We start from the raw sequence: 12,648 nt of genomic DNA on the forward strand, positions 1-12,648 counted from the left end.
CTTGTATATATACATTTATACTGTTAATGATCTGTTACAGTAACATGTAGTAATTCTAAGTGTGTCAGTACTGGTGACTTGGTGTTGTAGTGGAGTCTGATAATTGTAAGGGAGCCAGGTGGCAATAATGTTATGAAACAATTTTAAATGTGTTAGTTGGTGAGCCTCGTCTCCTGGAATTTGTTCCACTTATTCTTCTAAATATATATATATTATCAGAGTTTCTATGGTTTTAGTGCTTAATTTTCAAACAATTGTAAAACAGCTTAATATACAGTTTGTATTATATCTCACTTATTTTGCTTGTGAATTCCATGGCATACCACTAGTGGGGGGGGGGGGGATAAAGTATAATAAAGTGGGGCTACTTTTTATATTGTTTGGTTTGCAGGCTTGCAAATCATGCACTGCATGACCAATCAGAGAACTGAAAATGTGGCAATAACATTATACAATGAAGTGTCATTTATATTTATTATTATTTAACTGTTTGTTTATTGTGTGTTTATTTGCACTGCAGCAGCATTCTTATCACATGCTGTGAGAGCTCTGCATGTCTCGATCATGTTATGCAATGCAAATTCTGTAGGTTTAACCTTGCACTTCCAGCAGTATCCTGTTTTCTTGAATAGCATCACTAACACCTGTTAGTAAGACCACAAAAGCCATGCTGTGTTAAAATAGCATGGCAGCTAGTGCATATGCAGAAGTTCAACGTTGACAATGTACAGGTTGCATGCTTTGTTCTGCTAGATTTTTTTTTTTTTCATTTTTGGTGATATACTCAGCTGGATTTCATCTACAAGTAGAGTTAGTAAACATGTTCACTGTATGTGTTTTTTTTTCTTTTTGAGTTATATTACTAAATTTATTTTTGGATGCATAATATAGACAAGCACACATACACTTTAATATTTTGTTATTTGTCTGAAACTTGAAAATGGTAAACTTTGGGAAGTTTCCAAGGGAATATTCTTTCTTTATGGTGGTACAAAATTCCAAACCTTTATGGCATTGCCATAAAGAGAACTTATATGTGCTCATGACAGTGAAAGAAGTAAGAGAATTGTGAATACTATAATGTTACAAAACATTATGGATATTGTACTGAGCTCAGTGCATTTTAAGTTAGAGAAAAGTCCGTTTTACATATTAATTTATGTACGTTATGAGTCTTAAACAACAATTATGGATGTTGTTTCAGTTCCTGCATTGGTTAAATTTTTTGAGGAAGAATCACACATCTTTCAGCGGAGTATTACATGTTTCTTTCCTGTATTTATCAATTGCTTAGTATCTATATAATAATCATACTTCTTGCAGGGTTTTCATTAGATGTTGCTTGCTGATAAACATCATATGTCTACCTTAGCTCATTACATCTCATCTACTTTAGTTTTATATGTATATCCTTTCTTCCAGCATTTTATTTCTTAAGGTAAAACAAAATCACTTTAACTGCAATGTTTTGAGTTTCTGTTTGCTTTAAAAAGTTGTTATGATATCATTCTGAAAACATTTCTAACACTTTTGAGTGAACCAGAAGTGAAATAAGTATAACATACATGATGCAACCAAATATTCTCATCGGAGAGTCATCAGTATGTGATTGATTCCCATTCTCTGCTCATTTACATCTAAGGAAATGTGATTACTGTTGGTGATTACCATAATTTTTCAAATATAATACAATTCCAAATATAATATGCCCTCTAATCTTCACAAACAAAGAGTCAAATTTGCTTTATCACCATAAATAATATGCACGTAGACTTTTGTAATACTGCAATCAAAGTGACCATTTTGCATTCACCATAATGCTTGCTATTACTGCAGTTGCAGCCAGCATATAAACTTGTCAAAATGTTAGAGTATCTGTTAAATCTCTAAAATTGAGTTTGTCTTAATACTTGCTATGTAGAGAAGTTGCACCAACTATTTGAGGACAGTGATTCAGACTCAGAATTTGAAAATGAATTGTACTTTTGAATATCAGATGTAATGTGGTGATAACTAGTTTTGTATTTCCAAACTTTTCCAAGTGTGCATGTAAAGAAATCTTAAAAATCACAAGACTTAGCTTCTTGATCATTTTATTTCAAAAATTATGTTTAAAGGTACTGAAACGAATGAAAACAGGAGACAATTCTCATTTATGGCTTAGAAATGGAGAGAATTAACCCTTTGACTGCAATCTACTTACATTATAAGTAGGTATGCGACTTTTATGAAAATTATTTATAAAAATGAAACTAGCTGATGATATAGTTTTAAATTTGACTTGAATGGTCCTAAGATTATGTACTTTAAAAAAAAAATATTTTTATTTTTTCTACTATTTATAATAAATATACATTATTTAATCTGAATAGTTTACATGCAATGTGATTTTTATTTTGAGTACATGAATACTATTTTTTCTCACAGTTTTCACATTTCATTTGCATAATCTCTATAACCTCCTAAATGAATATCAAAAGTTTTTTAGGTAAATGTTTATATTTTGTTTTCCACTTTCTCTATTATATCATTAACTCTAGATATCAATGTATAGTGAAATAAAATGTTTAAAATTAAGAAATGAAACTAAGTACATGCCTTTTAAACTATTGAAGAATAGTTTTCAAATTTCTTTTTGTCATATGCATAATTTCACGTCTTTATATTTTCACTTGTAGTTTATTTTTAATTATCTTTTCCAATTATTTGTCTTTTATTCATTATCCTAAGATCCACAACATGTCCCGCGAGGTGCTATGTTGTTTATTATAGGGCGAGTCTCATGCACAAATTCCAATCACATACGCTCGCACACGCAAATGATGCCATATTGCTTAGACATTTTGGTAAGCCAAACTACAACAAATTAAATGTATAAAAATCATAAACGTTTGAGATGTGCATTTTGAAACACAAATAATACATAATTAATTAAGATATAAATGTAAAACCTAAATGCAATCTAACTGTTTAGCAAACTAATACATATAAGGTGAGAAACACTGCCAAACATTACATATCTCTCAAGAGAACAATGGACTAAGCTTATTTTCTATTTCATACTACAGATCCATACACAGGTATAGGTTTCTTCAGGCAATAACTGAATAGTGAGAAATCTGCTCTTTCTATTGGTTATAAAAATGCCATTCAACTTTAAAGTGTTGCTTGACAACACAGCTTTGACTTTGTAAGTGGAAGTGGAAGTGGCTGACCTTAAACTTAGAAATATTAGAATGTTGTTTCACATTGAAATTCTTGGAAGTTTCTCCCCAGCTAATGAGAGACAGCTGGAACTGTATTTTGACTGTCTATATTAGGAACTCGTAGTTTCTTGTGTAAGACCTTTAAACTTGAGAATTTTAACCACAGTGGATCACGTGACAGCAAAAACTGCAGTTTTAATTGCTGTTTCAGATTTTTCTTTTCAAAATAAAGGAATTAAACTTAGATAATATAAAACCTTAAATTATAACGTATTTGATGATAGTAATTTCATTAAAATACGTTTATAGAAAAGTGGTTTAATTCAATTTTGAATTTAACTCAGTAAAATCTCATGACATGCACAGAAAGGGGTTTAAAGGTTCATCGCGTTCAAGGGGTTAGTAAGATATACCGTCAAAATACAACATTTCTAGTAAGTATGCATTAGCATTCACAACGTTTGTTGAAAAAGATTGTCTGTACTGGCTGTAAAAAACAAACCATTTAGATTTGTTACCATATATTATATGTACTCTAACTTCTAGATACATTTTTAGTAAAAAAAAAGCATGTATTGTATTCGGAAAATTATGGTATGTCACCAAATTTCAACATGCACAAAAGTAAAATAATTTTCAATTTAATGATTAATTTCACCTTCTTCAGAGACATTGTCAAAGTGACAGAGGGAACAAAGACATAGTATTTACAGTATTGAGGAAAAACAAGAGAATTGTATGTTTCACAAATACATCATTTATTACGACCATGATTTTGCCAGTAAAGGCATCATCATCGAGGTGGATTCCTGTACGTGGTGAGGGAACCTCCCAGAGATGGTTCTGTATTTTCAGTTTACATCCTCTGGGATTTGAACATTCACAAACGTGTTTACTATGCATGGTGACCCATGAATGGGAGGAGAGGATCCTGGTGGTTGAGTGGTGTCTGGAGCTCTGCAACACGCCACTTTAGCCTTGAATTCCTGTATACAGGTGGCCTTGGGGTGCCCCCAGGGTCAATCAGCTGGTCCTTTTGGGCTAGGGTCAACTGAGTATCAGTGTTGGGCAATTTAAACAGGTGTTGTGGACATTGTGTCTGATGATGGTGTTTGGATATAGTGCTCACAAAGCCCTGGCATTGCTGCAGTGTCCTTGTTTGGCATTGTAGTGCATATTCTCATAGGACTCCATGGTGGGTGGGGTCAGTGAGCACTGAACCATTCTCCTTTTATTATGGATCCCCCAAATCCTAAAAAAAATATAATAGTAAAAATTCAGCTTGTTGGTAAACAACCATGCCTTGAATACTCTGATCATTAATCTTCAACTCATCTTGCTTCTGTACCTCATTTTTGATTTTGCATTCCTTATCAGAAAAACCTTCAGGACAAATGTCTCCATTTTTTATTAGATTAGAGGGGCTTGCTGGCTCTCCAAAGTTAGTCAAGAAGCTACATTCTGGGGACATCTTGGTGGAAGCATCTACATCAAAACACAGGGAACTCCTGAATTCTAAGGCCATGGAGGATATACCCATTGAGGTTACTTCCCATGCTGCTTTGAAGTCCTCACAAGTAGTTATTGTTGGGAGGGATTTGAAGAACATCTCTGAGTCGGAGATCCTCGCTGGTTTCTCGTGCCAAGGAGTTTCTACATTGCAACATATCTCTACTCATAAAGATGGAATTATGCTGCCTACCAATGTTTTCATTTCGATGTTTACATCTCCACGTCCTCCTGCCTCTGTCAAGGCAGGTTATCTTCATTGTAAGATATGGCCATGTATTCTTAACCTTCTTTGATGTTTTTATTGTCAGCAATTCAGTCATTCGAAGGCATCTTGTCATGGTGCTATGACGTGTGCTTGTTGTGGTGGCAAAGACCATGACATCTACGAGTGTCAACTAGACCTTAACTGTGATGGTTCCAATCTCTCTTACTTTTGTTTTTCTCCTAAGTGGGTGGAGGAGAAAGAGGTACAGCATTTAAAAACTGTTAACAATGTTTCTTACCTGGAAGTTATTGTTCCCAACTCCATCTCGGACATATGTTGCTATACTACGCTTCACTGCTACAGTGGGAGTGCAGATGAACCTTTCCATCCCTCCATTAGAGCCTTTTTTGCATCATGTGAAGATTCTTTTGCCCTCAATGGATAACCAAGTTGACAAGTCAACATTTACTTCTATCTCTGTCCCCACCATTCCTTCCAGTGACTGTCTGGGTCCACCTCCTTTGGCTCCAGCTTCCAGTGTCTGTTTGGGTCCATCTTCGTCAGCCTCGATATGCTGAACATTTATTCGTTCACGCCATCAGTTGCTGGAATCTAAGTCTAATGACAGAGATCTTCTCATTCGACCTAGAACAGGATCCATGGGGGTTGAAAGACCTCCTTTTAGTAAAGAAAAATGGTGTAGTTGTAAACAGAATGGTTCTCTGCCCAGTTCTCCTCCACCTATGTAAAAATGGCTACTTTGATACAGTGGAACTGTCTAGGTTTTTGTTCCAATCTAGATAACATTAAGGCCTTCATCGATTCCTGTTATCCTGTGTGTCTTCCTTACAGAAACGTTCCTGAAACCTGCTGACAGTCGCCTTTTGACAGTTTTCTTTCTACTGGAATGACAGGTTGTGTGATGGATGAGTGCATTGAGGGGTGGCAATGCTGGTCGACCATCATATGCCCACCTTGTCTGTGTCACTCGATACACCCTTGGAGGTCATAGCCATCCGTGTTTCCTTGGGTTGTACCATCACTCTTTGTTTTCTCTACCTGACTACTGGAGAGACTTGTGATCAATCAGACCTTGATGCTCTCATTGAACAGTTGCTGTCTCTCTTTTTAACCCTGGGAGACTTTAGGGGACAAAATCCCCGATGGGATTGTGCTGATACTGATGGGAGAGGTCGTTTTGTAGAGCATATGCTCTTGGATCACAACCTTTCTTTCTTCAATACTGGTTCTTATACTTATTTTCATGCACCTAGTCAGTCTTTTATTGCCATTGATCTATCTATCTGCTCCCCTTCACTTTTCTCTTGCTTTTCTTGGAAGGTTGACAGTGACCTACGGGGCAGTGATCATTTTCCTATCATTTTGAGAGGGATTGGCCCATGGTTGATGCCACCCAACCCTAGTGCTATGGAGGAAGTTGGACCAGGCCGACTGGCTTTCTTTCACCTCTCTCTTGGAACTTGATCCTGCTAGTTAGTCTTCCATCTATTAATGACCGTGTGGAAACAGTAACTGATTGCTTAATTCAAGCAGCTGTTCATTCTTTACATAAAACCTTGATAACATCTCATCCATGGTGGTCTCCAGCAGGCACGGAAAGCTCAGAAATGGGTCCAGGATCCTTTTTGCAGGTGTCTCACTCTTTCCAACTGCATCACTTTCCAGCAGGCAAATGTCCATGCTTGGCAGGTCAGATGTCAAAGCCAAAAGGAATCTTGGATTAAATTCACAACTAGCATCTCTTCTACTGCCAGTTCCAAAGTCATATGGGACAAGATTTGGAAGGTCAGTGGGAGGTATTCTTTCCATCTTGCTCTCCAATGGCCAAAAAGTTGCTGATTTACAGAACATTGCTGATACTCTTCTGTTACTTCCCCCACCTTTTTTGGCCATCAAGTCTTGAGCAGAGCGATTGCCTCTTTCCTTTCGGGCTGATCATCTTTATGACTATAATCGCCCCCTTACACTGGTGGAACTCAAACTTGCTTTACATTGATCTGGCAGTACATCGGTCCAGCCTGATGATGTTCACTATGAGATGCTTCGCCATCTCTCTCCTGCCTCTCTTGCTACTCTTGTTTTTAACTGGATCTGGCAGGAGAACATTTTTCCTGATGCTTGGTACCAGGCTATTGTCCTCCCTTTCTCTAAACCTGGGAAAGATCCCAAGATTTCTTCTAATTATCATCCAATTGCTTTGACTAGTTGTCTTTGTAAGGTCTTAGAGAGGATGGTTAATGCTCATCTTGTTTGGTTCCTCAATTCAAAAAAACCTGCTCTCACCCACCCAGTGTGGGTTCCATCAACAGAGCTACACTGTAGACCACCTGATTCAACTTGAAACCTCGATTAGGGAAGCCTTTCTCAAGAGAGAACATCTTGTTTCTGTTTTCTTTGATCTTGAGAAAGCTTACAACACTATGTGGAGGTACGGCATTTTGCGGGACCTCCACTCATATGGCCAGCTACCCATTTTCATTCCAAATCCATGTGGGTTCAATACTTTCCTGTTCTTTCACACAAGAACTTGGAGTCCCTCAGGGCTGAGTCTTGAGTGTCACACTTTTCAGTATCAAGATCAATGCTATCACTACACAACTTTCTCCTACTGTTGTAAACTGACTCTATGTCGATAACTTCCACATCTCATGTAGGTCATCGAACAGACTGCCCTCAATCGCTTGTTCAAGTGGACCATAGCAAATGGTTTTACTTTTTCTTTTGCCAAAACCGTGTTCATGCATTTTTGCCACCAATGGGGTGTACACCCTGATCGCGATCTCCGTCTTGGTGATGTTGTTCTTTCCGTGGTCCCTGAGGCAAAGTTCTTGGGGCTTATCTTTGACCCTAAGGTTACTTTCATTTCTCACATAAAGCAGCCATGTGTCAAGTGAACTGAACAGTTCTGCCAGGACATCAGTTTTGAAGTTGCTGTTAAAAATAATTGTTGAACATATGTAATATTTATATTATTTACATTTGGTTTTGAGTAATTGCATTTTTCCTTTTTTTTTTATACTGATGGAAGATGAACCATGTAAAATTATAATTAGAGACAACACAAGTTTAAGTGTTTTTTTGTCATTATAGTATTTAAAAATAGTTGAAGCAGGGATACTTAGATGACTCTATTAAGCTTGGTGTTATTTAATTAATTTATTTTTTCCCCTTTTATAAATATTTCAATGTGAAAGCAAGCAAATGAAAGTGCATATTCTTGGATAAACAAATACTTAGTAGTAGTAGTTAGCTATAACTGGAGTAACAAAATCCTTTATAAGACATATTAGTTTGAGCTTTGGATACAGTTAACTTAGTTTATTTATCTCTGTAATGCTCTCACTATGTTTGGTTTCCAAAGATTAAAGGATATATAAAGTTAATAAGCAACCAAATCCTTCCAAGAATAACTTTTATCTATAACTAAATGTTGAATTCCTGTCAGTTGCATGAATTCAGGTTTGAATAAAAGTATTTAAACTGAATACAGCTATACAGTCTTACAGTGGCTAATAACCTTAAACCTGTAATATTGACTCAGTACTTACTGGATACTTATGTAAGGATTTTGTTTCTGTACTTTTTGGCATTGCCATCCCTACATCATACTTCATTTTTGTAAAATATTTTATTACTTGTACACAAGTGGTATTTTATGGTTTACTCCAGACAAAATATAGTGTGTCAGTATCCTATAATGCAGTTATAAAAGCCGCACATGAAATATACTCTTTTTTCTGCCCAGAAAGCAGTCAGCATTAGCTCAGATAGTCATCAATCCAACAAGATATGAAGTTCCAGTGATGTTTTGTAATTATAAGTAATCTGTGTACTGGAATGGTTATAGATAAGGTGAGTGAAATGGAAGTAATCAATGCTAGTGGTAACACTAGGGTTATGTCCATTGTAAGTACCTCACTATAGTCGCATCTGAGGTCACTGGTTCAAGATGATGTTATCATTCTAGAACCAATGCAAAAAAAAGTAACTTAGTGACTTGTTGGTTGAATATACTGATGTATCCATGAAATCATATGGCCAATTTGATTGAACAGCAATGATTCAGCACAACTTAGATACAGGCAATGCATGTCTTATAAAGTAGTTACAGTGCTGACTTCTCTGGAACACTAGGGAGGTTGCCAGGTCTGAATGTTGAAATGTTGAAAGACAGAGTCATAAATCCTCCAGAGAGTGCTCCAATAGTGATTGTTAGGAAAGAGGAAAGTACACCAAGGCTCTTTATTGATCTTAAAAAAGTGAATGTGGTAATTCATGTTGATGTCACCTTTCCTTTACCATAAACAGATGAATGCCTGAATGTGTTAGAAGGTTCTTGTTGGCTTAACACCTTGTACCTAGTGTTCCGGTTGCTGGAAAATAGAGCTTGATGACAAAAGTAGGCCTAATACTGGTTAATGATTTTTGCACAAGAGATGAAGAGATGAATTCTGCATCATGCCATTTGATCTGTGTAATAGAACTGCCACTTTGGAGAGCCTACTGGAGCTTACCTGGAGGGCATGCAATGGGAAAGTGATATGTCTGATCTATGTCAAGGATGTTTTGGTATTTGGTCACAATTTATAGTCTGGCTGAGAACCAGAGAATTATATTCCAGTATATGAATAGCCATTTCTGCTCTTACAAAGGTAAACCATGAAGTAGGAGAATCCATTACTGGATGAATGTCAAGATTAACACTGAAGGATCCGAACTTAGTATGAGCACTCTATGCTATGCAGCAAGGTGAAAGCCAACTTTCACTAATAGAGTATGACTTGGATGCACATAACCTGTGGCACTATGTTCAGTTACAAGTGCAGGAAGATGTGCTGTACCATCACTATAAACTGCAGAGCCATGGTTCACTAACTGTGCTGAGTATTTCCAAAGCATTTTCTGCTGCATGATGGAATATCAGCATTACTCAAGATCATGGTGGTAAGATGTCAGTCAGAGAAGACCAGCTTAAAGCCAGTGTCTCTGCGACCCCACAAGACATGAAAAACCAAGATCCACTGATATCAAAAGGACTAAGGCAGATGCCATCTTGGAAGCTTTATCTTCAAGAAAAGCTGAAGTAGCAGGTGTGATCCATTTAAGTTGTATAATCATTGTAAATTTTCTTCATTTTTGGTAATTTCTGTGTGTGTATGTAGATGTATGTGTATAGTTGTTCTGATTATGGTTTGCTTTTTTACTTGTGTTAGGGTTTTGTTTTAAGATTCTTTGATTTTACCATTTACTGAAAAATGGGTTTTGTTAACATACTTATTATAAAGCCAGCAGTTTTGTATATTGACTGATGTTTTGATTTGTGTAAAAGTTTGATTTTTCTGCATTGTATTTTCATTATGTCATTGTTTATTTTAAATTTTTGTATAGTCTGTTAGGTTATCCCCTTCTAAAGGGGGGAGGCAGGGAATCATTGTTAGTGTTTTTTTTTTAATATGTAATATTCTTTTTTAAAGATTTTGTATGTAGTTAAATCTGTATTTGCATATTGTATCTCTCTCTTAAAGGATATTATACATTTTCTTTCCATGTTAAACAATTTTCATCTTTTATTTAAAATGTTATTTGGTGTTTCTTTTATTATGTATTACATTGTTAATTTCAATTATAATTATAGGATTTTTCTTTTATCACCATGTATTATCTTGCAACATTCTGATTAACAATTTAAAAAAAGTTATTTTTATTGTACATCAGTGATGGTAAATTACAATTAAACTGTATGTGTTGATTTTTCAAATCATAAAGTTTTTACAGTTTTATAAAATTAAAACTATTGGTAAATTTTCAAAGAACATAGGAAGGCATAAAATAAGTTATTTAAACCTAGAACAAAGGTAAGCATTTATAATTGTTTCTTATAAGAACATATTACAATTAAATTATTTTAAAAATTTCATAGCTTGCAAATTCATACAAATAGCATATACAAAATAACATGTTTTATTTGCAGGACCTACATAGTCTGTAGAAAGTAATTCTGAAGTTTAAAGCTATTTCCTTCATTAGTTTTTTCACAATGCAAACCATCCAACAGGTGCACCAAATCAGTACAATTAGATTTCATAGAGTTACGAAGACCAGTTGCTCTAATAGTACATTAGAACTGCCTCACAAGATTTAATTTCAATGTGCAGTTGTTAGACTTGTAAACTTTTTTGCTTCTGAGCTTTTTAAACTTCAAATCCTTGTTTATTGGACCAGCAGGTTCACCTAATATCATTAGGGTTAAAAATATACGTTTTCAGAACCATAGCCTTTACTTTGCATTGGGTTAGGGTGTAGTTTTGGAGACCACTGCTGTTCTAAGCACTGTAATATACAGGCTTTTTTGCTTCCATGAAGAACATTGAAGCTTTCCTTTGTCAACTTACTGTGTTATTTATTTATTTATCTTCCTTTATAAAAAGGCTTTTTATATTCTTCCTGCCAGAAGTCTGCCTGTGACAATATTGCATGACAAGGAAGTTCCTGTGGATTAAGTACATAGTTGTCAAACATATAGCCCACAACGTCACGACTAACATTAGCAGCAACATACCATTGCATTTAGTGGTGTAACTCTGGTTTCAAAAGCAGGGAGGAGAGTGTCTGTAGGTAGGATATGCATGAGGGTGTTCTCTATCAAAAATATGTATTCTATCCTTGATAAAGTGCAGGGGAACATGTCCCCCAAATACCCTATGAAAATTATACCTTTTTCTGCATTAGCATATATAAACCATTCATATAAAGTGCAATTAACCCTCTGTACTTTGTTTGAACAAGAAATCATTTATTATTATGTTTTGTGTAATATTGCTAAGTGTTTGTTTGTATTTAAACCTAGGTATTATGAAGACTTTCAGATCAACAGAACAACAGGGGAGTCCAACCTTACCATTTTGTTTACTGAGGTATGTTGTTTTATCAAACTCAAAGTATACTTAAAACTTAACTTGAACTGGAAGATTTGAAAGTTTGTAAAGCATCGTGCATTGACAAGAAATTATGTAAAAGAAAATGCACAGTTATATGAAACTAGTGAATTAAAAACCGCATGTTAACCCTATGACAATGATGCCATTTTTGAAATCCTTTCTGGGTGTGTCACTGAGTTACAATCAAAATTTAATTAAACCACTTTACTATCAATGCATTTTAATGAAATTATTATTACAAAGTACATTATAGGTCAAAGTTTTTATATTATCTTAGTTTTTATTCCTTTATTTCAAAAGAAACATTGAAAGCAATAATGAAATCTTGCAGGTTTGTGTCACATGATGCACGAGCTATAAACAATGTCAACATTTGGCGAAGTATAGCTTGAAGCATAAGGCAATAGTTATGTACATGTAAGTCTGGATGAGAATGTAGCTTACTTGGCCTTTTGATATGTATGGCTCAAAGTACTTTTGCTTAATGCAGTTGAAACAAGAAATCAATTTTGTTAACCCCTGACACATGCCACATCCACCTTCTATAGTTTAATGTTGAGCTTTAGAAATTACATCTACATGTTTATAGTTGCAATAAAGAGCTCATTTTACATTATAATCCAACAATGGTTATTTTGAAATTGGCACCAAGTTGTCATCCTTGGATAGATGCGAATGCTTGTTCTATTATTGGCTGCTTTGTTCACTAGTACACTACTTCTATTTATTTATTAATTATGTTATAGTTAAAATACATTAAATTTAG

The 12,648-nt window shown here is 35.2% G+C and overlaps 1 protein-coding gene across 3 annotated transcripts in view; it reads left to right on the forward strand.

The window, feature by feature from the left end:
- LOC106468150 (N-acetylgalactosamine-6-sulfatase-like) overlaps positions 1-12,648 on the forward strand; it is a 76,347-nt gene that overhangs the window by 9,652 nt on the left and 54,047 nt on the right. For all 3 annotated transcript variants that reach the window (XM_013928560.2, XM_022396454.1, XM_022396453.1), the window contains exon 6: positions 11,792-11,858. In XM_013928560.2, the coding sequence (XP_013784014.1) occupies positions 11,792-11,858 (67 nt within the window). The remainder of the gene's footprint in view (positions 1-11,791; positions 11,859-12,648) is intronic.

This window comes from Limulus polyphemus, unplaced genomic scaffold, assembly GCF_000517525.1.
Source record: "Limulus polyphemus unplaced genomic scaffold, Limulus_polyphemus-2.1.2 Scaffold2891, whole genome shotgun sequence".
Classification (NCBI taxonomy): Eukaryota; Metazoa; Arthropoda; class Merostomata; order Xiphosura; family Limulidae; genus Limulus; species Limulus polyphemus.